Consider the following 27,503-nt stretch of genomic DNA (forward strand, 5'->3'; position numbering starts at 1 on the left):
TAATAGGCTAAGGTATGTATACCTAATAGTATAAAGTCGTTGTCGATACTTTGGCTCTTGTTGAACTCTGAACCATCTTACACAATGCGTAATTTTTTTTTTAATCATAATGGTTGGTAATTGTTAATTACCTATGCCACAACTCATCTTTTCGATTCGTAGCAGGTGATCGTAATCAATAGGAATTCTCCATGGTGTTCCCGTCTAATGCAATAGGTAATTGTTATAAGAAGCTTCTGAATATCTGAAACTATAAGCTGACAATTCTAATCGTATTACTATAACATCATTATACAAAGCATTTTGACCCCTCGTAAGTCTAACTCTGAAGTTCATACATGAATCATGAAGGTTATCCTCAAGCCATAGCTAGTGATAATCGAGGCTAGAAGCGAGTCTCAGCTTATTAGGGATTAGCTAATTGATTACATAAGTCGCACTCATCGCTATAAGCAATATCATACTTAAACTATCATCGAATAAGATAATAGTCCATTAGGTGCTCCGTCTCGCGTGAACAACCTGAATGAAGAACTATGTTTGCGTCAGTGATTTGTGCGTGGCACTCCGCTTGCACTATTTTCATTGGATTCTCTTCCTCTTTCTTAGTTCTTCACCATGGCTATAGTGAAATATAATTGAGTTTCTAGCTTCTATTGTTCTTCTCGTAACAGTGATCATGCATTCTTAACGCATCTAAGTTCATTGAGTTATCTAATCAATCAATAAAGCATAAAACTTGAATGTAAGCATCAGTACATTCATATAGAACGTGAACTTCTCAATGTTTTAAAATCATTACCACCTTCTTTCTTGCTGAGCATGACGATGTGATGAAGTGATGAGCTTTGGTTGACTGACTCATATATACTAGTGATCATACTAGAAAAATTGGTTAACTCTAGGGTTCAAAGCAAATAAACCTGCTCTGATACCACTCTGTCACGACCGGCCCTAATTAGGGATAATTAAGCCGGGGAAACCGTAACTAATGGAGGGAGATTAGAAGCGGGGTAGAAAGGGAAATAATCAAACAAGGAAGGATCGCATTTCATCATTGTTAACAAAAGGGATATTTATAATATAACGGAGATTTAGTCGTATAGACTCAAATAACTAGTAAGTTCGGATAACTCCGACTTAGCCAAAATAACATAAAACTTCTGAGTACGCAGCGGAATAAGGTTCTGATTATATGTATGAAGACATGTATCCCCAGAGTTCATTAATACATAAGGATAAGACAAAAGACTCCGGTCGTCACTTCATCACCATCGACAGCTACTCAACCTGCACATTTAGAAATATATGCAGGGCTGAGTACAAAAGTACTCAGTGGGCACGTATGCCTAAGTATAAAAATACATGCTTCAAAACTGTAAATTATCATGCCATCATAAACAGTACAGCAAGGGAGTTTTTCGCTAAAAAGGCCCAAGCTTACTAAGTTCATTTGTGATTCTTAAAGTTCGACTGCAGTCTAAGTTCTCTTGTAATCTATCATATCTGGAACTATGTGCCGGAGAGGTGGCCACCTCTCACGGTCACTTGACCGGCCAACCCGCTAGATGACTCACGGTCACTGGTGTACACTAGCCCTGGCAGGATAGCTATCAACTGCTCAGGACCCGAATTCGATTGCATCATTGGCAAAGCCAAAGCAGATAGATATCATACTAAAATTTAAACATTTTATGGCAAGACAATACTTGAAATAACTTTAACTCAAATATTTTGTAACGAAATAACTTGCTCAAATGTAACATTAAACTCATTTGATAGATATATAAAACTGAAATTAACAGTTAAATCATCTCATGCATTCATTCGTATAAGAGGCCTACGACACGCAGGGGATCTCTATATACGTATAGTAAAAGTAATGCCCACCTGTATAGGCAAAGCCTGTCGTTTATCCTTATTTCTGAATCGGAATAGCAGTGCTAATCCTTCTGATGCTCAAAGCCTACAAGAAATCTATTCTTAATAGGTCTCCTTGAATCTAATCTTAAGTCACGGTGAAGTGCTTAATATTCTATGATTCACTTAGCCGGATTTTCAAAATTTAATGAATAAATAATTGAAAACATTTCTCTTGAGTTAAGAACACCAACAATATTCTTACTCATCTTTCTTTAATAATTGGAATTATAATTAAAACCAATTAAATACTTAAATACTCTTATTGCAAAAATAAATGTAATTTCATGTCATGCTTAGCATATAATAAGTAAGTACTTAAAATATGCACATAATAATAATATAATATTATTATGAAAATTTTCCTTTAAATAAATTAATCAAACTAAAAATAGTTCAATTAATTAAAATAGGGTAGCCCAATTAATTAAATTAATCAAGACAGCTCATTAAATAAAATTGTAATAGGGCCCTGTCTCATTAAAATCGGCCCAAGTGATAAAAATACAGCCCATTTTATAAAAACATGGCCCAAACTATGAGCCCAACTTATTGGCCCAAGCCAAAACCTTACCTGCACTCTCTCTCTCTCTGTAAACGAAAAACACACACACACACACATGAAAAAAATGCTTTCTCTCGGTCTCTCTCTCTTTCCCTTCAAGGTCCGGCAACTGCACAGCCTGGGGCTGCCGCCGCCGCCGCTCCCTCTGACTTTCCTTCTACTCCTGGCGACTGCTCGGCCATGAAGCCGTCGCCGCCGCTGTGTCTACAACCTCTGAGCCCGCGGCGAACAACAGCAGCAGACGAAGCCCACTGCCACCGCCGAACGCCCTCTGAAACTCCGGGCGTCGACACGGCCACCAGCCGCACCGCCCCTCTCTCTGCACTCCGACAACTATAGCAACGTCGCCATCGACAATGCTACAGCCTCCCTCTCTCTTTCTCCTGGGTCTGATCGGCAGCAGCTGAGCCGCCGCCGACGCTCATCCCTCTCCTCTGCTCAACCTTGGCCGATGGCACCGCCATCGGCGCCCTCAAATTCCCAGCGAGTAGCAGCCACCAAGCTGCCACCACCGCCGCCCATTTCCCTTCTGTTCTCCCTCGTCTCCGGCAGTGGCGAACCACCACCACCTCTCTTTCGACTCTACTCACACACATAGCCAGAGGTAATTTCGAGCTCAGAAACAAGGAGTAAAAATCGAAGCTTCAAGACAAGTTTCCTCCCCTTTTTATTCATTTACTCAACATGAAAAATCATTCAATACTAGCTTATACACATATGTGTGTATGTACAGAATATGTATACAAAAATTACATGTGTTATAAAATCTGTTCAAATGAAAATTTGTGAATGTATGAATGCGTGAGTTTCTTGTTGGGCAGCTGAACAACTTCATACATAAAATGGCTTGGGTTTCTAAATCATAATTTGTAATGAAGTAAGCAGGGGAGTTAAAGATGAAACCTTGAGTTTGAGTGAGCTGCTCAAAATCTGAAATGGTCGTTGCTTGGTTGCTCTGCTATTCTTGGCGAGAGAGTGTTGTGTGGGATGAAGGAGGACTTTGGATGATGAGATAAAGGGATGCACAGGGTGGGGTGACTGCATGGCTATGCTGTTGCTCTTTCAAGAGTAGATGTGTGAATGAAAGAAAATAGAGTGTAGGAAATAGACTTTGATTGTGTGAATGAAGGAAAAAGTAGTTGAATTGGCAGAGAAGTTTGGGCATTTGATTTCCTCTGCCAAGCGTGACATAAAGCCTGAATTTTGGGTGGCTTGATTGGAGGAATGGGGTGGCCATAGCTGTAGAGTGGGCGGCTATGAGACATAGGGTGGGCGGCTATGATTGGACAATTTAAATCCCTCAGTATAAAATTGTCGAAACTGTAATACTACTTCAGGGTTTGCTAATTAAAAGCTCGTGAAAATGCTCAAATGCTCAATTTCATAAATATGCAATGCAAAAGAATTTAAATGATTAAATTTACAAATGCTTTTGTAAATCATTTTTGTTGGAATTAAAAATAAATTCTTTTTCCGGCGTGAATTATCTTAAATCTAAGTTCAAAATTATTCTAAACTTAGCTCGAGGAAACGGGGTGTTACATTAAGTAATTATAAAAATGAAATCTAGTTCCATCTCGCTTAAATAATTAACGTGACTTTGCTAAGTCAGTTATAAATCTAAAATTATAAATTATTGACTGGCTCAATAATTCGATTGCGATCATAACATGCAATTGCATTAAATTCAAATATCTAGGCTAAGTTAATAGGAAATTAATCACTGGATTAAAAATAACTGAGGATGCAATAATTTAAATATCGCATTTACTAATCTTAATCATAAAATAAAATAGCGGGCTACTACATTAAAGGATATTTGTCTTCCACGTACATTAAACAATGCAAACTCCTATTTATAAATAATATTCAAATTTCACTATTTTTCATTCTTAAAAAAAAAGGATCTTTAAAGATATTTATATAAACGATAATGACATTTGGACACCAGGTTGTCCAGGACACCTGGTCAAAACCCAATTTTATTGGTGGGTAGAGAGTGGGCCAGTTTTTAGAGGTTTAGTGTTTTTACTGTTTTATCCCTTGATTTTTTTCATTTATATTATATCCGAAATTAGTTGTTATGTTTCCTTTTTTTCGTCTATTTTATTTCCTTTTTTTCTTCCATTTTGTTTTCTTATTTTTCATGATATTGTTTCCTTATTTTTATGTTTTTATTTCAGAAAATTTTATAAATTATATAATTTGAATATTATATTTTTTTCGGATTTTTTTTTTTGGATTTATTTATTTTTAAATTTTATTATTGATTTGTTACCAATAACATAATGCTTCTTGTTAAAATAATCCTAGATTTGTTTCCAGCTATTTTTTTACTAAATTAATATATATTTTTTTTCAAAAATTATTATTTATTTGTTTTTTCTTAATTTGTTTCAACTAATTTTGTGTTTCTCCTAAAAATAATACTAGATTTGTTTAGGATATTATTTTTTAATTTTTTTCGAACATTAGATTTTTTAAATAAAAATAATATTATTTATTTTTATCTAATATTAAATTCTGTTATTTTTTCGGATATTTATTTTGCTAAAATTTTGTTATTTTTATTTGTTTCCACTAATTTGTGTATTCAGCTAAAACTAATCTTAAATTTGTTTCCACTAATTTAGAGATTCTAATTCTACTATAATTAATCCTAGATTTGTTTCCACTAATTTAGATATTCTAATTCTGCTATAATTAATCGTAGATTTGTTTCCACTAATTTAGGGATTCTAATTCTCCCAAAACTAATCCTAGATTTGATTACACTAATTTAGATATTCTCCTAAAAGTAATCCTAGATTTGTTTCAACATATGTTTTATTTTTTGATAATTATTTTGTATTTTTCGAATTTTATGTACAAATATACATTTGTTCAGTTTGGAAACAATATTGTGCGTCACTTTTGTTTATTTTAAACAGATATAATTATGAATATAAATTAGGAACAATTTTCGTATTAATATAATCTCACGAAATTAAAATTTGAATTTAAATCTGAACTACTATAGTGTGAGTGATGAGGTCAAAATTATTTTATTTAATTAAATAAAGTGTAATTTTAAAAACCGAAATACAAGAAAAAGGTGATTGGGGGAAATAATCGTAGATTTATTTTATTTATATATATATATTTTTTCCAATATTTAAAAAAAATTGAAGATGATTTGAAAAAAAAAACTACAATAAAAGAAAAAGGTACAATAAAAGCCAAAATCAGTCACTGCTGATTACATACATTCTCTTAGACCTTAGGCAAACCTCTGTTTACCCAGAAGCCTAGGTCAAACTTGCTCCAAAGAACTTGTTCTTTGAAGTACAGTTGGCAACCGTTCAAACCTCCTTTCAAGAAGAAAGAGTAGAGTGTTTGAGTGATTCGGAGTTCAGGAAGGAACTCTGACTCTGAGAAGTCTTAGAGCGGGTTGTGCTAAGCTTGAGAAATCCGACACGAGTGAAGTGTGGGTACTGAAGAAGTGGTTTCTTCAGTGGTACGGTTGTGTGCACCCGACAAGCACACAGTTCGGTTTGCAGTGCACCAGTTAAGCACTTGCGGAGTGGATTGTTGGTCTGATCAACCGACCGTGGATGTAGGAAAGGGTTTTCCGAACTACGTAAAAGTCTCTGTGTTATTTACAACTTTCAGTTTTACATTCTTACTTGTGTTGTTTCAATTGATAAACTGAATACTGAATAACTGCAAAGAGAAACCTAAGACTAACAACGTGCTCAACCGAGGCTTTTACGAAACTAAGTTTATTTCCACTGCGTATGATATCAGTCTGACTGATCTATCCTCTGATAGTCAGAAAGAGTGTTATCATCTCTGTTTTAGCAAACTCGACTGAAGCCCTTACGTGGATCAGTTAAGTTCCAGTAACTTAACTGATAACTCCTTACTGAAGAGTTTTCAGTATCAGTCGTCAATCCTGTTTGGTCAAAATTTCGTTCAGTTAACAGGTGTCATAGTTTGCGTGTAAAGTTTCGTTTTGATCTCTATCTTGAGATCCCTCAGATTTGAGAAAAGAAAAATAGCCCATAGGTGTATTCCCCCCCCCCCATACACCTATTCGAGACCCTCCGGACCTAACAATTGGTATCAGAGCAGGTTATTCTCAAGAACACTCTATTTCTGATTAGGTTCTAACTGAACTAGATCCTACTGAGGGTAATTTGGCTTTGATCGAAATCTTCTCTCAAGATTCTTCTAGAGATTGCTTGCTGCGTGTTCTCTTCTTGTTTCCTGTGTGTTTCCCCTTTTCTTTTCAATGAACAGGATCAAGAAAGACTCATCCAGTGACTATGTCCATACATACTTTCGAGGAGTCAACGGACTTGAGATTGGTACATTAGATTCTGACCACGACGACAGATTCATCTTTCCAGAAGAAAATCAGAGTCCACCCACTCACAATCAGAAGGAACGAGCAGATATGATCAAACTCGACAAGAGTATCAACACCTAAGAACGAGATTTGAAAATCTCCTTAGGGAGCACAGATAGATCATCAGAGAGATCGATCATGTGCGAGATGCTTGAAGGATCATCATGCGCTACTACATTTCAGATGAAAACGAAGCTGATAAAAGAGATGTTCAAGAGCGCAGACTGATCAACAGACTGATACAGCTTCAGTCTCAGAAACAAGAACTTCTGCCACGTCTTGAGGAAACAGAGACATAATTCAAATGGACGTCAGAAGTAATTGAAGAAGTGATTCATGAAGGAACACTTCAGTTCAGAAGGATGATGAAACGAGAAAAGAACGTGCAGCAACAGTCGACAGATTCGTAACTGAAGGAGAATCAATCATACATTCCAGGGGGAACTTCCACTACAGTCAAACGACTAATCTAGTGCTAGTCACTGTGTAAGCTTCTCTCAACAAACTGATTTGTTTATATGACTGAATTTCTCTATTTACTTCGACTGAAATTTGCTTTTAGGCTGATGTGTCATTAGAATTACTTTCCCCTTTTCTTTTTAAATGACACGTAGAAACTCCGTTCTAAAATGGATGACACACGTTCACACGATCCCGCCCTTTTTACTAACAAGCGGATTGATCCACGTGCCACGTCTCCATTTGCACGGATTTCAAAAGTTTATTGAAACTGCCTTGTGCACGATCTTTCACATTCTCTTCAAAAATGTTTCATCTTCTGAAAAAGATTTACTCAATCTCAGAGAAATCTTTTGTGCCAAAATCATCGAGTGTGCTTTCTCTTCAAGGCTAACAGTGAAACTCCACAGATCAACCTCTGTGAGAACCAATTTACAGATTTTTGCAGAAATCTTCTTCTTTCAAATTTCACATGGCAAAATCCACATCTCAACAAGCAGTATGTTACGAATTCATTGTAACATCTGAGACACTTCAGAGTCTCGCTGAGTTCGACAAGATTGATGAAATCTTGAAACGCCATGGATGGACGAAGTTCCTTCAATGCTCACCGGAGTTCCTTCTCGACAAGTCGACCATCAGAGAATTCTACGACAACATCAAGACTGATGAGTCAACTGGTGATCTCACAACAGAAATCACTGTCTTCACTGATGAAAACCTCTCAGAATCCACGAAGGTCTCCATCAACATCTCACGAGCGGCAAGAGAATTGTTCAATCTCCCAACTGATGGACCAGCACCATTCTTTGCCGATGATAAAGCCACAAATCTCATGAGAGATACACTGATGAGTGATGCACCTGCCGACTTCAACATCACAAATGTCTTGAGCATGTCAAGATTACATCCTCATCTCAGACCAATCGCCAAAATGATCAAGAGATGTTGGTTTGGCATTCTTGGATCTCCTGGTCATCTCTCGAGACCATACAAACTGGTGTTGATTGCCCTGCTACAGAAAGGCCCATTCAACTGGGAGAAGGCCTATCTTCAAATTCTTGCTGAAGAAAAGAAGGAATCTCATTCCACCAAGCATCTTCGTCAAGGAACAAGAGTTTCATCACTGATCCTTCATAGCTTGGAAGGAATTCAATGCTTGTGGAATAACACCACTCAAGTGTCTTCCACCATCCGCCTTTTTGAAGGACAAAAGAGCTCAACCAAAGGGACCACTTGTCTGATGAGTGAAACCCCTTTCTCCACTGTTGAGCCACACTACAAAACTCGAGGCTCAATCAAAAGGAGCCTTGACAATTCTTCATCACCAGTCAAGATCTTTCTTAACTCTCCTCAAAAGTCTCTCAATGAGGATCCTGAAGATGTTGTACGAAAAGCTACAGAGAAAGTGCAGATTCCAAGCGCTGAAACCTCTCAACAATCGCCATCCACTGTTCCTCAGCAACATGAAGGAGAACGACAGCCGAAGGAGACACAAGCAGCTGGTAACAGAATAGCCCGCTTCACCTCCTCTCAAAGGATTCTTCCACTACTGCCTGGAAGGGTTCAACAAGAAAGTGAAGTTTGATGAGCCTGCTGATATCAATGCTGCATCCTCATCCTTATCCTCTGTCAATCCAATCGCTCTTCTCAGAAACTTCGTGACACTTCTGGCTCAACACTGTGTCACAACCACATTCCCCACAATCATGGCAACCCAGAATCCTGAAGAATTTCGGGATCTTGTCAATTACTTCTTCTTCATCTTTGTCAAGACTTTGCCCAAGTCTCAATATCAGGAGATTGATGAAGTTCTCACTGATGAAGAATTGGATGCTTTAGAGAGCAGTGTCTTTGAAAAATTCAAAGTAACTAATCTCTGAGATGCAATCCATGACTGGCCACCCAATTTCAAACAGTACCTGATTTCCAAAGGTCTTCTCAAAGAAGATGATGCTGAGGGTACTGAAGTCCATCATGAGTCTCCACCGCGTCAGACTACTCCCTCTGACGCAAGAAATGAAGACTCAGCTGGTGAAGATCAAAGATCAGCAAGGCCCCTCACCGATGAAGAAATCCAAATGCTTGACGAGAGGCTGATCATTCAAGAAGAAGCAACTTATGAGCTCAAAGTCAAAATGGCTTTTCTTGAATCCGCAGTCGTGCATCTTCAACAGCAATTGGAAATGCAGACCAAGTCCAGCACTGCTCCTGAGTCTCTCCACAAAGAAAAGCAAGAAGAAGACAGGAAGGGAAAATGGAAGAAGAATGAAGAATCAAAAGAGAGTCCTCCGAAGAATCAAAGCAAGAAGCTCTGCATCAACTAAGGACAAAAGGAGGTCAAGGAATGTCATATGATCTAAAGTTTCTTATATGTAAATGATGTTCTTAGCTAGTTTTGTCAACCTCCCTTCGTTCTGTATTTCTTTGCATTTCCCAATTTTTGATGAATTCCAAACTGCCTTATTTTTTCTTAATCAATTATGTTTCTTGAGCTTTAATTTTTTGTTGATTAAGGGATATCAAATTTAGGGGGAACTCTGCTTGAGTGTTATCAGTTATTGACTGTTTTCCTAACTGATTGTTGGGAACTTGCATTAATTGGCTTTAACCTTGTTTGATAAAGAAAATAGGATTTGGGTGTCATAATGATTGACTGGCGAACTGTGCTTTAACTTTTGGATTTTTAAAATTCTAAATACCTCTTTTTGGACTTATCTTTTCAAATCATTGCATGCACTGTACGCCGCCTATTTTCAGCAAGAGATTGTGTCAAATATTCCATATCAGTTTAAATCTCTTATTTTAAGGTATTCCTCTGACGGGCATTAATTACGGACGTCAAAATTCATTAAACATGACTTGGCGCGCGGATTTCAAACCGCCCATGTCTTTTCAAATGCCCTAGGAAACTGGTCATCCTCCACGATCACACTTCCTTCATTACGCCCACTCCTCCACCTTCCATCACTTTTGCACTCATACTAACTCCAAAATCCACATCACTCTACTGTGAGATAGCACTACACAAACTTTTCTTCTTTTCAGATTACGCATCAGAAATGGCTAAATCCAACACCAAGAAGAACGACAACAAGGAGGAAGCACCAATCAAGAAGGAGATCAGATACGAACAATCCGTGGACGAGGAATCATTCAAAAAAAAGCCAGAATACGCCAAAGTTTCAAAAATCCTCAATCGACACAAATGGACTAGATTCATCGCCAAGGAAGCTAAATATCTACTCGACGATGCAGTCAGAGAATTCTATAAGAATCTCAAATTCAACAGTTCGGAGAACTAATCTCCGAAGTCAGCGTTTTCACTACGCCAGACCTCATCGCAGACCAGAAAGAGACTCTCAACGTCTCTAGGATTGTCAGGGAACTGGTCGAGCTGCCGATCAGTGGAATTCCATTTTCAAGTTTGACTGATGAAGAAGCGAATAAGATTCTTAAATCTGCTTTGAAGGAGAAGACTGAATCAACGGAAAGCACTATTACTCTTTCTCATCTCCAGCCTGAATTCACGATGCTAGGCAAGATCATCCAGAAATGCTGGATAGGAGCAACTGGAACTCCTGGCAAAGCTTCGCAACCCCAGAAGAATGTCATGGCAGCTCTTCTGAAGGATGAATCCTTCAACTGGGAAGAAGCTTATCTGAAGCTTCTCTACAATGAAGCACACAACACAAGGCCTGCAACAATGGTTCGACAAGGGAACAGGGTTTCCCAGATCATCATTCATGGAACGCGACATCACCGCTATTTGTACTGGCCAGAGATGATTAAATTCACGAACAGTCTTCGACTCTTCAAAACTGCAAAAGGAGGACCCAAACCTTCTCCTAAGACGAAGATAATCAATATCTCCTCCCCTCAGTCATCTGCATCAGAAGTCCCTGAATCCCCTTCTTCAAATCCCTCTGTCCACACAAATGTGCCCCGTCGATCTCGTTCCACCCTCCCCCAAAAGACATCCAGGAAAATCTCCAAACCAAATCCAACTTTTGCCTCCAGAAAGCCTATCTCTCCTAAATCCAAAGGCAAAGCTATCTTGGAGATGATCCTTGAACCAGCTCCTACTGGTTTGTCAGAGAAAATCAAGCAGTCGTTGAACTGCAGTCCGAAGCTCAACGAGATGCAACAAATCACCTCCGACGTCTCTTTGGTGATTTCGATACATCTCTAGAAGTCTATCAGAACCTTCATAGACTTCTCACTTACACTTTCCTGAAGATGGCGTCCTGCCCACAGGTCAATAGTCTTCAAAACACAGCAGCCGAAGACTCGTTTGAAATGGAAGAGGTGTCTTTGATCAGCCTTTTTCAAATCACAAGAGTTTGGGATGTAATCTATGGATTTGATAGATTCGCCTTGGATTATCTGGATTCCTTCAGCTATTCCAGACATCCAACTCCATTCAATGACGATGCTGACACTTCTAAAGTGTCTGGCGAGCCTACATTTTCTGAACCTTCAACTGATCTACTCAGTACATCGCCACATCGCCAGGATCCCCTAGAAGCATCTGCATGTGAGACTGCTCCTCAAGCGGAATCTGCAGCTGACTTTGCTTCTTCAGAACAACTGATGACTGACCCAATCAGTCAATTGAATTCTGAGCCTTCAACCATTCTGCCAACCTCAGTTGAAGATAACCAACCCGGTGTCATTGATGTAAATGCACCTCTCTGCTCATCGCCTGCAGTAGAAATGAAATCAGCTAGCAATGCTGATCCATCGTCCCCTGAAGGTCAAGTAGAGGACATCACAGAGACTTCTCAACCATCATCTCCACCCCTTTTCGACACTAATGAGCCCACTTCTCTCGAGGGTCTCAACATCAGTCAAGAGCGGATGAGTACTCAACTGCCTGCTGAAGAAGAAGCTCAATGCTCTACTCCTCCGAGCAACGCCGAGGCATCCACCTCAAGAGCTCCCTTTGCAGATCAGCAAGCGAAGGTCCCTCCTGCCGACTCGGAAACACCAATAGAACACGTCAAACTTCCTCGACCAACTGGACCTGTTCTATTTAATTCTGACGAAGAAACTGATGAGCTCCTCACTGTCTGGAACAGCAGAAGACCGCTCAAGACTCAGTTTCTGATTCTTGAAGGTACAATAGATCCAGTTGTTGTCCTACTCGAGCACATTTCCAACCAGCAATATGAAATCGAGTCGCTCCAGCACGAACTCGATCGCCAGAATATCTACGGAGCCAAGTTTGTGAAGAAGCTCATAGATGTTCAAAAACAGGCGACTGATGACATGATTCATCATGCCGTTTTGATCAATAATCTTAAGATTGCTTTGAAGAATGATGAAATTGATCTTATCAATTTCAAGAAGGAGATGATTGATTCGACAAAGGCCTTCCCAAAATCAGGAAGGATCATCATGACCTACATACTTTTATACTTGAAACAGAGATCAAGACAAAGCTGCAACTTCAGGAGCTCCAAACTCAGTTCGACAAACTGCGGCTTGAATTTCTGAAGGATTTCATGCTTTCAGCGGATGCCAAGATGCTCGTTGCACAAGAGATGGGCCCTGTTCTGGGTCGCCTTGCAGCAGTTGAACAACAACTTCAACGTCCTCGAGAGTCCCCTGACTCTGCCCTTCTTCAGAAGATGTTTGACGAACTTCAAGAACTTAAAAGCCGACTCCCTTCTAATGATGCCAAAAAGGGGGAAGAGGATATGAAGAAGCGCGAACGAGAGTTGAGTTTCGACATTCCTGCATCCTTGAAAAAGGACTTTGCCAAGGATGAAGCCCTTATCTCAAAGTTTGCCAAGTCCTTTGCTCAAGCTCCTACCACTGCCTCAGAGGAATTCAACAGGAAAAGGCCCAGAGAAGAAAGCTCCTCAAAAGAATCAGAGCCAAAGGCCAAGAAGGCTCTTCATCTGGTTGAAGACAAGAAACTTGATTTCTTGTCAAGTCTTCTGGAAGGACAAAGGCTTCAACACTACATCAGCGAAGGTCTGATGGTATCGTACATAGACAAGTTTGAGCATCAAGATAAATGGCTACCGTCTGACTTGAACGACTGGTGGGAAAGATTGAAGGAATGCTACACCAAATGGATGGTATTTGCCAATATCAAAGGAGACAGGGATTTTCGGAATGAAGCCTGGAAATACTTCCTAGTGCAGCAGCCTGAACGAGCGTTGGTCTTGAGAATGCAAGATGCTCAAAGAAAACTCAGAACTGGCATTCCTGACCCCATGAAGAAGATGGTGGCTCCACCAAGGATCAAGAACGGAGTCAACAGAGACAAAATCAAGGCGGAGATCAAAGCCATCTACAAGATCTGGAATGTGACTCCAGACACCCATCCAAACGACGCAGATGAGATAAGGAAAGTTGTCTTCAATTTGTATGGTCAGAGACCTTGAGTCTTTTGGTTGTCTTTTCTTCAGCGACGTTGTTCTTTTCTGTTTCAACCTGTAATTTAGACTGATGGCTTATCAGTCTTTCTTTAATGAAAATAACTTCTTTTTTTATCTCAACCTGAAGACAATGACTCTTTGTCCAGGCTCTGATTAATGTTTTTATGTCTTCTCCTTGTTCTATTTTAGAACTATTTCGTTCTTGACTCTAAGTACAAGTTTTTAGGTTCTATTGTTAAGGGGGAATTGTATTCACCCCAGTTTTTAGAACTTGTGCTGTGAGTTCAGTCTTTTTGTTTGTCTAGAACTGTTGTATGGTTTTGGCATCATCAAAAAGGGGAAAATTGTTGGGAACTTTGTAGAATATCATAATCCTTGTTTTGATGATACCAAAATCCATAGGTCTTAATTGTAATAGACTAGAACGGTTTTGAACTCAAGTGTCAGAGTTCGTTTCTAGTTTAGCTTGCGGTTCTGAAGTCTGAAGGACGAAGGACTGAAGACTGAAGACTGAAGATACCAACTAAAGTATCAGTTGAAGAATCAGTTCGGAACTGATTACTTAATGCGTGCCGCGTGGACTCAGCGGACTGATACTAAAGTCAAGTATCGGTTAAACATTCTTCCTCAGACTGAACTTCCAACGTTCAAAGGAAGCCACATACTCACAAAAGTACAGCCGCATTAAATGCAGAGATCTCAGGATCTCCTTATCTCTGCAGAGGTCATTCCTATTTGGTGGCTACTTTATCAGAGATCTCTGCAGTACACCAGTAAGCACTTGCAGAGTGAAGTTGTTGGTCTGATCAACCGATCGTGGATGTAGGAAGTATTTTCCGAACCATATAAAAATCTCTGTGTTATTGACAGCTTTCAGTATTACGTTCTTACTTGTACTCTTCCTTTCGTAAACTGAAAACTGATTAATTGCAAATAGAAACTTAAGACTAACAACGTGCTCAACTCACAGGCTATTGCGAAACAAAAGTTTTCCGCTGCGTGTGTTATCAGTCTGACTGATCTATCATCTGATAGTCAGTAAGATTTATAACATCTCTGTTTATCAAACTCGACTGAAGCCTTACGTGCATCGGTCAAGTTCTTTTGACTTAACTGATAACTCCTTACTGAAGAGTATTCAGTATCAGTCGTCAACCCTGTTTTGGTCAAAACTCTTTTCAGTAAACAGATGTCAGAGTTTGTGTTTGAAGTTTCGTTTTGATCTCTTCTAAAGATCGAAAATAGCTTATAGGTATATTCCCCCCCCCATACACCTATTCGAGATCCTCCGGACCTACCAAATATAAATAATAGAAATTTCGAAAAACATAATATGTGTGGAAATTTTTTTTAAAAACTAACATAATTTTCAAATATAAAAAACGTAATAACAAAATTTTCTAAAAAAAAATAAATAATCATAAAAAAAATATTAATTTCGAAAAAAACAATAGCTACAAACAAATCTAGGATTTTTTTTAACAAAAACCCATGAATTATTGGTAACAAATCAATAATAAAAATTTAAAAATAATAAATTAAACAATTTTCAAAATAAATAATCATATAAACCTCAAATATATGATTTACATAATTTTCAAAACTAAATAACCGAAAAATAAGGAAAAGAAACCAAAAAAAAGAAACAAAAAAGCGAAAAAAAGGAAACAAAATGAATGTAAAAAAAAAAACAAAAAAAACCGAAAAAAAAGGAAACAAAAAAAAAATGAAAAATCATTAAATAATATGAGGGGTTAATTAGTAAATACAAAAATCATTCTAAATCGGCCCATTTAGATTAAATGCAAAAAAATCGGTTTTATGCAGGTGTCCAGGACACTAGGTGTCCAAATATCATCACCCATATATAAAATACTCCATCCGTCCAACTTTGACACATTTTCTTTTTTAATTTATCCAATTTATAATAACACTTTCTAAAATAGTATGGTTCCTACCTTTTTTTTACACACATAAAATAAGTGGGCCCTACTCATTATACACTTTTAATCATTTATTTTTAATTTTCGTATCTAGAGCAAATGTACCAAAATAAGTGGAGTAATATGTTCCCTTCGTTCTACAAAAGTTTACCTCAAGAAAAAATGACACGATTTTAATCAAAATTAATGAAACAAATTATTTGATGGTGAGATAATGTACTAAAATAGAGAGAGTACGTCTTAAAATTTCATTTTTATTGTGAGAAGAGCATCAAAATATTCTTATAATGCTCGAAGATTCAATCCAAAACATGATGAATCATAAAAATTTCTAGACCACCTCTGCAAGTACACGAACCACATAACTGAAAAATGAGTATGTGAACGAAATCTCGACCACTCACATTTATAATGATATAGAGACATCTATCCTATCGTAACTCATTTGTTCATCCCTTTCAAAGAAACAACTCATTTCTTCATTTTTAGTTTCTTTATATTGATAAACAATTACCAATCATATTTATCAAATGTCCTATAAAAATATTGGAATGTATCACATCAATGCATAACATGTGTTTTCTTTCTTTCTTTATCTACATAGTAACAATTCATCTAAAACTAACATCTCACTCAACTCTTCATCATCATCTTTACCAAAAAAGTTAGTGGATTTAAATTGAATAGTTAAACCTAATGTCTGCAGACACAAAAAAGTTGATTGGACGCGACCAATAGAAATAGTTTTCCAAATTCTAAATTTGCCATAAATAAATGTTAGACAAAAAGTACTAATATACACAAATAGACTCTCTTCGTAATGTGTTGAGGGCCTTGAGGCTGTGAAGAAGTAAAGGCGTAGAATCAAAGTAATTTGGTGGCTTCCATGATTAGCAGTTAAAGAGAAGAGCATGATCACACTCTTGAATCTAATCCATTATCAATGGATTTTACCTTTAACAAATCTCTCTTCCTCCAATTCAGATACAGAATCTATGCCTCAAGATTTGGTTGTGATTATGTGATATGCTCCAATTCCATCGCCCTCTTCATTGAGGCCCACTTTCTCTCTCTTCTCGCACCAACATAAATTCTATTTTCTTTTACTTCTACTTCTGCAAGCTCAATAAATTATTCTTTAAAGCTTCTGAAAACCTCATTCTTCAAATTATTTTACAGAAAAAGAGGGGGAAATCCCTTTCATACAAAAGGGCAAAAAATTATTGAAAAGGAGGAAGCGAAGACACCCACTCTTGGAATTATTTTAGTAATTTATTTTGTATTTGCGTATATATAAAACTATTTATTATTATACATACTGTTACGGATAAGCTCGGGGGCCGATGCCAACGCCGGTGGGCGTAGCCCGGCAATGCTTGTCGGACTCGGCGGCGGCGGTGCTGGACGACGCCGTGGCGGCAGCGAGGCGCCGCAGTCACGCACAGACGACGACGTTGCACGTGGTGTCCGCTCTACTGGCTGTGACTTCTTCTCCTCTCCGTGAGGCCTGCACACGCGCCTGGAGTAGCGCGTACTCCCCACGGCTCCAGTTCCGCGCGCTGGAGCTCTGTGTCGGCGTCGCGCTCGATAGGGTTTCGGCGTCCAAATCCGCTGCCGCCGACGAGCCGCCGGTGTCGAACTCTCTGATGGCGGCGATCAAGAGATCGCAGGCGAGTCAGAGGCGCCATCCCGACACGTTCCATCTGTATCAACAGCAGCTGAACTCGGGCTCGCAGAATACACAGTCGATTTCTGCGGTTAAAGTTGAGCTGAAGCATTTCTTAACGTCGATTTTGGATGATCCGATCGTGAGCCGCGTCTTCGGCGATGCGGGTTTCCGAACTCAGGAGATAAAGATGGCGGTTCTCAACCCTCTCTCCATTTCCAGATTCGCCGTGACGGCGTCCCGGCCGCCGCCCCTGTTTGCGTGTAGTCCGGATAATTTCGAGCTGGACAGACGCGCTCACAGTTTCCCCTTTATCGATGCTGCTGCCATGGAGAAACACGATGAGAACCACAGAAAAATCAGGGAAGTTCTGTTGAAGAAAACTAGGAGAAATCCCTTGCTCATTGGTGCTTCTGGAGGTGATGCTTATAGGAACTTTTTGGATTGTTTGAAGAAGGGCGAATCCGGAGTTTTGCCTAAAGAACTTGATGGATTGACTGTGTTATCGATCGAACGCGAGATTTCCGAGTGTATCGGTGAGCGTTTGAGCGAAGCAATGATCGGGTTGAAGTTCAAAAAAGTTGATGAATTAGTCGAGAATTGCCAGGGGGCCGGGATCATCGCCAACTGTGGGGATTTGAAGGAATTTTCGGATGTTGAGTTGCTGGAATTTGTTAGGAATGTGGTGTTGAAGCTGAAGAGGTTGTTGATCAAACATGGTGGAAAGCTGTGGTTGATGGGGTTCTTGGCAGATGATGATGACTACAAGAAGCTAGTAGAGCAGTTTCCTTGTATCGAGATGGATCTGGATTTGCATCTGCTGCCCATCACTGCTTCCTCCATAGGAGGAAAACCTTTCAAGTCCAGGTCATTGCTGCACTTTTCTATCTCGGTTTGTCCCTTCTTGTTGGAGTAATATTTTAATGATGTGTGCTTCCTTTTGTTTTATTTTTATTGCGTCGGACAAGTTACTAATAATTTAATTGAAACATGGATTGGTGAGGTCTGGAACAAGTGTGATACATCCAAGTGAAATCCTTTGACCTTATGAAGCAGCTGAACTTGGATATCACTTTTCTTTTATATGTTCATCATGCTTCAGATAGTGCATTTGTTTGATGATTTTGATTCTGTGCAAATCAGTGCAAGACGGAACCTTTTTTAGCGTAATTAAAATGCTTCTAGCTTGCTGCAATCACATGCTTGATGGATCTGGTTACCTGCCCTAATTATTTTGACATTTATGTTTGGATTGAGGGATTTGATTTGAAATTAATTGATTTCAGGCGCACCTGAATTTGAGTGGATTTTAGATCATCTAAACCCCAGCCAAATCACTCATGTAATGAGAGTGATGGATCTGAAATCCATCCAAACAATAAAAATGGATTAACTACCGTGGATCTCAAATCCATTACTGATCTTCATGCATGAAGCAACTAAATTTGATTCCACTTGACTTCCTTGTATCTTATGCTCAGATTTTACATAGAATTTATAGGCTTAGTGATTTTCTAGGTCAAGTGTGAGAACTTTTTGGAGTTCAACTCGACCTGAGCTTGAATTTTATTTACGGAGTATCTTCTGGGAAGATTCGACCTAATAAACTCACTGCTCCTTTAAAAGCTTAAACTTCCTTCGCCATAACTCTTTACTCTTCTCAACTCCGGAGAAATTTGAACATTCTATATTATAAAATTCAAAAAGCTGATTTCATTTATCTTCATGTCTATATTGTTCCATCAACTCCAACAATTATATGAAATACTTAAATGCATGGCTTTGCTTATTGTTTTATCTATAGTATGTACGTTAGGTTAGGCACCAAAAGTACATTTTGGCTTACGAACTTTTAATAAGTTTCCTTGACAGTTGTAACCTCATATACCTGCAGCTTGATGAGGTCTTTTGTTCCATTTGGTGGATTCTTCTCTATGTCTTCTGAGCTTAAAAGTCCATGCACAAATGTTACGAAAACCATGAAACTATGCAGCTCGTGCAATGAAAAGTATGAGAAAGAAGTTTCTGATGTTCAGAAGGGAGTTTCAACTGATTCGGTTGCTGATAAACAATCAGTGAATCTATCTTCTTGGCTGCAAATTGCTGAATGTGAAACAAGCAAGAAATCTTGCACGGAAGAGGTTCGTTACTCCTTCGAATTCAAACTTGTTTTGTTAGCTTGGATTAGTAACATATACATTTTTGAATTATGTTGTTTGAGTTAGTAGGAGATGTTTTGTAAACAGGTGGTCTGTCATTTCAGTGCAGGCTAAAAAAGACAAAACTATATTGGATGCAAGAATATTGGCCTTGCAGAGGAAATGGAGTGGCATCTGCCAAAGGCTTCATCACTCTTGGACATCTCAGGTGGATACAACTCTAACGAAGCCACATACTTTTGTTGCAACAACTCTGCAGCATGTGCCCATACGAAAAGAGGCAGTTAGTGCGGGTTCATTATCCGGTGGAAACAATGTGACTAATATGAGCCCTTGCATGCCGCCAGACTGGCAAAAAAATTCTCCTCCAAAGCAAAATGTACCTAGACCTGCCGAGTTTAGTGCCAGTGTAATTGCACAGGCTGAAGTACCAGCGCAAGGTTTGGGGTTGAATGATTTTCAGAAGTCATCCAGCTCTAAGCAAAGGACAAGCCTGCCCATTGCTTGCACATTTTCACCCTCTGTTGCCTCTGTGGCCACAGATTTGACACTTGGAACATTTTGTGATTCTTCTGAGGAGTTCAGAAGAAATCCCAGCTTGCAAGATGATTGCAGTGGTCTTCAAAACTCTGAATCATCTATGAGTCAACTTTCTCAATCTTCACCTTGTTCTCATCATCATGGAAAGCAGATGTATGCAAAAGACCTTGAACACCAATGGGGTGTTCTGGCTGAAAAGGTTTATTGGCAGTCAGAAGCCATTCAAACTATTGGTCGAACTGTGTCACATTGCAAAAATGAAAATGCTAGATATCATTGCTCAAAAAAGAGGAACGTTTGGCTCAGCTTTGTGGGGCCTGATAAAGTGGGGAAGAGGAAAATAGCTGCATCTGTTGCTGAGATAGCATTTGGTAGAAAGGACCACTTGCTATATTTGGATCTTTGTGCTGAGGGTACGGACCCATTCGACTACATTGTTGATTCTTATGACTCAAAGTACCTCAAAATGCAGCCTGGGAGGGAACTGATAGTTGATTACCTTGCTGGAGAGTTGAGCAAGCATCCCGACTCCGTTGTGCTCCTTGAAAATGTTGAAAAGGCTGATTTCGTGGTTAGATGTAGTTTATCTCAAGCCATCAAAACAGGTAAATTTCCAGATTCACGTGGCAGGCCCATCTACCTCAATAACAATATATTTATTCTTGCCTCAACTGTCGTAAAGGGCAGTAAACATCTGCTTTTTGGCAAAGAAGCACCTGACTTTCCAGAAGAAACAATTTTGGAGGCCAAAAATATGCAGATGCAAATTTTAGTAGAACCTCTTGGTGATATCTACAGCAGGAATAGCACTACACGCGTTTCACTTTTCCCAAGTGAAATCATCTCTAACAAGTTCTGTTCCAGTAAAAGAAAATTGATGAATGATGGCTCAACCAAGGGTGAGATATCAAAACGTGCTTGTCAATTGTCCAGATCCTTTGACTTAAACTTGCCTGTTGATGGTGGGGAAGAGGATAGTGATATGGATAAGAGTGATGATGATTACTCGGATGATTCAGAGGTTTGGTTGGGAGAATTGCTAGAGCATGTTGATGAAAATGTGGTGTCCAAACCATTCGATTTTGATTCTCTCTCCCAGAAGATATTGAGAGAGATAGATGCGCGGTTGAGAAAGATAGTTGGAGCCACTGTTCTCCTAGAAATTGATAGACAAGTGATGGTTCAAATACTTGCAGCTGCATGGTTAACAGAAAGGGGGGAGGCATTGGAGGATTGGATCGAGCAGGTTCTTTGTTCGGGCATCGATGAAGCCCGTAAAAGGTGCAATGTTGCTTCTGATTTTGTATTGAGATTAGTACCATGTGAAGGGCTTGTGGTGAAAGCACAAGCTTCTAGAGTGTGTCTTCCCGCGAAAATAAATGTTTAACCGATATTTTTTTCAAGTATGCATCTAGTAATTCTCCTCATGTCTTCGTCTCTGTTCAGGCCTGTGCATTAGTCTCTCTTGTTGCATATAGTAGAAGGAATATATAGTTTATAGCTACTTCTCTGTTGACACTCAACTCTATTTTTTGTCTTATTTTTATCAGGATGTTTATTGTAATGATATATGCATAATGGAAGTTGAAGGATTAGGGTACCTCTTGCATGTGGAATAAAACATTTTCATGTTTCCATCGTATTTTTCCCTTCAGTTCTGTTTGTACTGAAATATGTTTGAAAACCATTTAGGTTTTCACGTTAAGAGCATCTCTAATGGGTGGGTCTTAGTTTGGGTCTTAGATGGTGGTCCCCACCTAAGACCCACCCCTCTCCAATGCAAGGTCTTAGTTTGGGTCTAAAATCCCCATTTCCACCAAAATTCCAATTTCAACACAATTTTACTAAAATGTTTAATTTCCACCAAAATCCCTATTTCCGCCGCATTGAGCAAAATTTGAAGAAAAATATAAAACTTGGGAAGTGATGGAAGAATGATGTGAGAATATGAAAATTGTAGGAGATAAATACATATTATTTGAAGAGGGATAAAAAAAATCCTACAAACTAGCCGTTGTTCAACGATGAAACAAGAAAAATAAAAAATAAATAAAAGACTGAAAACGGTCAAAATTTTCAAAATAATCAATTTTTTTTTTAATATGACGCGTGTATTACACGCGCCTCACCATCGCAGCATTCGTCCCGGGTCTCCACCTCAACCTCGCTTCGATGCCGCGCGGGTCGCCAGCGCGGAGGTCTTCGCTCTGCCGTTTCGACCCCTCCCTTCGACCTGAGCATTGGAGTTGCTCTAAGAGATGACTTTTTGAGGGTGTTTGGCTAAGCTTATTTTAAAGAGCTTATAAGCTCTAGAGGTTTTATAAGATGTAGTTTCTTAAGAACTTATAAGTTGTCAAAGTATTTGGGTTATTAAATTTAAAAGCTAGAGAGAGAATTTTAGTTAGTGAGAGAGAATTTTAGTTAAAGAGAAAATCGAATAAAAATAAAATTAGAATAATATATGATGAAAATAAAAATCTGTAGTTGAATTATTTTTGTAAAATGAGTATTACTTATAAGATAATGAGAAAATAAATTGGGATAGATGAACTTATTTTTTGGGGAGCTTATAAGCTTTAGAACTTATTTTTTAGAGATTATAAGTTGTTTAGCAGCTTATTTTGCCAAATATTTGAAGGAGTTGTCATCACAGTCAGCCCCAGCCTCATTATTAGGTGCCTCACCACTTTCATTTTCAACTGCCTCATCACTCCCCACTAGTACGCCCTCCCGTGCGATGCACGGTGATCATAGCTTTACATTAAAATTAAATGATATATTAAATTAATAAAAAATAAATACTATTAAATATAGCCAGAATATAAGTAAATACAAATTATTTTTCTTAAAAAATGAAATAATCTACATTAATTACTCAATAAAGAACATTAATATGAAAGCACAAAATTTTCAACTATTAGAATTCTAAATTTCTATCACTAATTAAATATAGTAAACCAGTATAATAATAATAATAATAATAATAATAATAATAATAATAATAATAATAATAATAATAATACACAATGCAAAATACATACTAAATAAAAATTATAGTTTGTGTTTTAATAAAATAATAAAAATAATAGTATTAAATACATAAGTAAGTAAGTCAGAATCCTGAAAAATGAGAAAAAAATATATTAAAGAAAAATTAGAAAATAAGAATCCTTGTAAATTGCATTGTTTTTCTTATTTTCAGAATTCTTGGTCATATCTCTCTTTCCTCAGCAACATATTGATTGCCACCAAATTATAATTATAAATGAATCAAATAATTTTTTCTCAATTTATTTAATTTTAAGAAAGATTCGGCATTCGATTAAATATTTTTTATGCATATACATAATTTAATTCTTTTCTTTAGAGAATATACATAATTTAATTCTATATTCATAAAAATATAAATATTTAACTCTATGGCCCAAAATATTTTTTTTTAAAGCCTAACACCTTTATTTTGATACCATTATCCAAACTCTCATTATGAGGGCCTTAAATCATCAGCCCAATTCTCTCTTCCTCTCATATGCCTTCCATACACCATTCTCTTCCTCCCCCTCTTGTATATCTCACCTCCATCGTCTCTCTCTTCTCCCAAATCACGCCAAAACTTAGATCCCTTCTCCATGTGTCACTTCCTCCTTCAAATCGGAGACTTTCAACGTCATTCTTTCTATCTACCTTCTCCGATCGAAGAACAACAGCCAACTGAAGTTTAAAGAGTGACTTGTGTCATAGCTGCTTTTTCTCCATTTTTATCTGCAAATCTCAGCGCCTTTTTTTCTGCAATTCACGTCTTTTTTCTTCGTTTTCTTCTTCTCCATTTTCTTTTGCAATTTTCAGGTCGGACTTCACCGTTTTCTTCTTCTGTAATTAACTGATGCTTCGTCTTCTATGATTCATCACCCAATTATATTCCCTTTTCTAATATAAATATTAGCGTTCAAATTGCAATTTCCAGAAATCTCATAGGGTGATTTGCATATGTGAACAGTGAAACTCAAATATAGATCTTTTATCATTAAAAAGTTCTTCTCCATTTCTCGTTTTGGTTCTCATTTAAAGATGTGATTTTTTAGATCTATTTTTCCTTTTCTTCCCCTACTTTGATTTCTGGCTAATCAGAAAAAGAATAGAAGAATAGAGATGGGGTTAAACGATTTAAGGTTTTCTTTTGCAGGAATGATGGGTTGGGTTTTGAACAATTGAAAATAAATTGTTGTTTTTCATTAATTCTTCGATTGAGGAGCAAGAGAAAGTTTGATATATAGTGAAGAGAATTCAATGTGTTTTACGAATGAAGATGAAGAGAAAATTTAAGATGAGAACGTTGAAGAGAAAATATGAGAAAATTTAAGATTAAATGGAGAGAACATGGGAGAGAGAAAATATGGCGCTAAAAAGTATCCGTTAAACTGCTGTTTTATATAATATATAGATTTCTACCCAACTATCATTCAAATCAATATCACTAATACCTACTCCCTCATTTTGTTCTACCTCCATAGCAGTTTCCTCACCACCTTATGCCCTCTCAGTTTGATCCACCCCATCAACAGGTTGCTCACCATTTTCGGCCCCCTTATTTTGATCTAGCCCATCAACATGTTTCTCACCAACCTCTGCTCTCTCATTTTGTTCTACCCCACCTTCAGTAGACACAACTCCCTGATCCTCCATATTAATCTCAACCCCATGTTTTCCCTCTAAAATCATCATGTTCATTCCCTTTTGAAAACATCTCAAGAGGTACAAAAGTAGGCATAGGATCGCACTCATGATCTGCAAAAAACTCAATCTCATCGTGGCCAAGTAAGTCTAGATAATCAATAACTTTCTCACATTGGATAGGATCTCTACGGGGAATTAGGCCCTTATCTATGCTATAGTCATCATCATACGCAAATATAGCTTTAGGTTTAGAACCATATAGTCCCTCAAATTCAGACATGATTCTTTCTAAAGTCATGTTTTTCACTGTGTCTTCCATTTCAATATGATTATAACCATCATAAAACCATTCACCATTATCTTCCCTCTTACTCCAAGTACCCCACCAATTAAAAACAAACGCAAGCAAAGGATTCGACATACTGCACAATAACACAAAGAAAAAGAAAACAACTTTGGTGTCTGCATTCATGCTTCATCTCATAAAAAATTTTAAAAAAAAAAATCGAGGCTGCTACTATTCCATTCATTGCATGCTCTGTAAAAACACAGATACAGTGAAGTTTAGCCGCCACTAACCTTTTTCGAGAGTTGCTTTTGTGTTTATGGCTGTCAAACAATGGATTGCTGTCAAGAATTTTGCCAAGAATCGCCTTCTCCGTCTTCGATTTCGTCTCCCAAACTCTGAGTTTTCGAATGTGAAGAAAACTCTTCACCTACTGCCTTTCTTAAGAAACCTGCGCAATTCGTTGATGGTGGGCCCCATTTAATATTAAAAAAAAATCGAAGGAAACGGCGTGAATAAGCCGTCAATTATGTGGGGTTAGTTGCATCCTTGTTCTGGAGTTTAGGGAGGTCAACGTGCCGACCGAGAATAGAGAGCTAAACGCTCTAGGGAGGTCTAGTTCAGGGACTAATCTGCACCTTTGCCCAAGTAAGTATTTATGAAAAGAGGTGGACTTGGGTGAGGGCACCCGCATCCTATGCGGCCGGGTCGACCCGCGCCTCAACCCTGACCCGGATCCGCGCCCCTGACCCGCGCCCATTTGATCCGTCGCCCCAAATTATTACATTTGCTTATAGTAAATGTTACTTTTAATAAGCATAACATATACATTTATTCGCACAAATATATATTTTTGTAAATATAAGTATTTATCTTCATTTAATATAAAGTATTATATTTTTTAAACCCTAAATCCTATAAACGAAACCCTAAACCCTGTAAACTAAACCCTAATAAGAGTATTTACTTTTAATAAGCATAAGATATACATTTTGTCGCACAAATGTATACTTATGGTAATATAAATATTTACCTTCATTCAATATAAAGCATTATACATATCAATAATTACTTTTTTATTACGATAATAATTATTTGATCAAATAATAATATTATTATTTATGTTTATTAAAAGTAATCATTGGTATAATAAAAAGTAATAATTGATATGGAGAAATGTATTGTTTCAAAAATATTATATTTATTGTAATTATTGTTGTACTAAAAAGTAATTATTGTTATATAAAAAGTAGTAATTATTATTATTATTATAAAGAAAGGTAATATTTTTAAACCTAAAAATAAGTATTAACCATCATTCAATATTTTTTAAATCTAAACATTGAATACTAAACCCTAGATAGGGAATACTAAACCCTAAACACTGAATACTAAATCCTAGCCATTCAATAATAAATCCAAATGAAAATATTTACTCTCCCTAATGGAAATACTCACTTTTATTTATCCTAAGATATACATTAATTCCATATTTAAATGTATACTTATGTGAATATAAGTATTATCCGTCATTCAATATTTTTAAAACCTAAACCTTGAATACTAAACCCTAAAAACCCTAAACCTTGAATACTAAACCCTAAGCCTTGAATACTAAACCCTAAATAATGAATACTAAACCCTAATGGAAATATTCACTTTTATTTATCCTAATATATACATTACTGTGCAAAAATGTACACTTATGTGAATATAAGTATTACCTATCATTCAATATTTTGTAAACCCTAAACACTGAATACTAAACCCTAAATAGGGAATACTAAACCCTAAATACTGAATACTAAACCCTAACCATTCAATAATAAACCTGAATGACAATATTTACTTTTGTTTTATCTAAGATATACATTTCCATGCTTAAATGTATACTTATGTGAAAATAAGTATTAACCATCATTCAATATTTTTTAAACCTAAACACACTACAAAAAAATGCCGATTTAGCGGCAAAAATTACCGGCGGCAGCGCCGCCGCTGGTGATTACCGGCGGCTCACCGACGGCGGAGCGGACGACCCGTGTTTGTCAAAATAGCAGCGGCATTACCGGCGGCAACACTGCCGCCGGTGATTACCGGCGGCGGCGATAATATGAATTAATTTATATACGTAAATAGGTTACCGGCGGCGATGCCGCCGCTATTTATCGGTGGCGTGTGGCCGCCGCTAATCACCGGCGGCATCCGCCGCCGGTGAGGTCCGGCAATAGAAACACCGTCGTCCGGCCACAGTTACCGGCGGCGTTACCGCCGCCGCTAATCATCGGCGGTTTTTGCCGCCGGTAATCTGCCAATCCGTTGTTCACCACCCGCGGACACCATCGTCCGGCCATAGTTACCGGCGGCATTACCGCCGCCGCTAATCACCGGCGGTGTGTGCCGTCGGTAATCTGCTAAAAAAAAATTCTTTCTTTTTTTTTCCTTCTGTTCATTTTGTTTTTGTTATTTTTTTCGTTTTCAGCATTGAGTAATTATTATTGTTAAAAAA

General features: G+C 37.8%; 1 protein-coding gene across 1 annotated transcript; it reads left to right on the plus strand.

Moving 5' to 3' along the window:
- The first annotated feature begins 16,496 nt into the window (after nt 1-16,496).
- LOC131006729 (protein SMAX1-LIKE 6-like) lies at nt 16,497-21,673 on the plus strand. Its single transcript, XM_057933861.1, has 3 exons — nt 16,497-18,202; nt 19,230-19,476; nt 19,604-21,673. Exons 1-3 carry the CDS (start codon nt 17,013-17,015, stop codon nt 21,419-21,421), a joined length of 3,255 nt encoding a protein of 1,084 aa, XP_057789844.1. The 5' UTR covers nt 16,497-17,012; the 3' UTR covers nt 21,422-21,673.
- The last annotated feature ends 5,830 nt before the right edge of the window (nt 21,674-27,503 follow it).

Source organism: Salvia miltiorrhiza, chromosome 1 (assembly GCF_028751815.1).
Source record: "Salvia miltiorrhiza cultivar Shanhuang (shh) chromosome 1, IMPLAD_Smil_shh, whole genome shotgun sequence".
Classification (NCBI taxonomy): Eukaryota; Viridiplantae; Streptophyta; class Magnoliopsida; order Lamiales; family Lamiaceae; genus Salvia; species Salvia miltiorrhiza.

Bases quoted from the DNA above. Each gene is read 5' to 3' on its own strand.
- LOC131006729 (XM_057933861.1), top strand. From the start codon at position 17,013: ATGCCAACGCCGGTGGGCGTAGCCCGGCAATGCTTGTCGGACTCGGCG. The intron at 18,203-19,229 runs GTCATTGCTGCA...ATATACCTGCAG, and splicing joins GGAAAACCTTTCAAGTCCAG to CTTGATGAGGTCTTTTGTTC. The intron at 19,477-19,603 runs GTTCGTTACTCC...ATTTCAGTGCAG, and splicing joins AGAAATCTTGCACGGAAGAG to GCTAAAAAAGACAAAACTAT.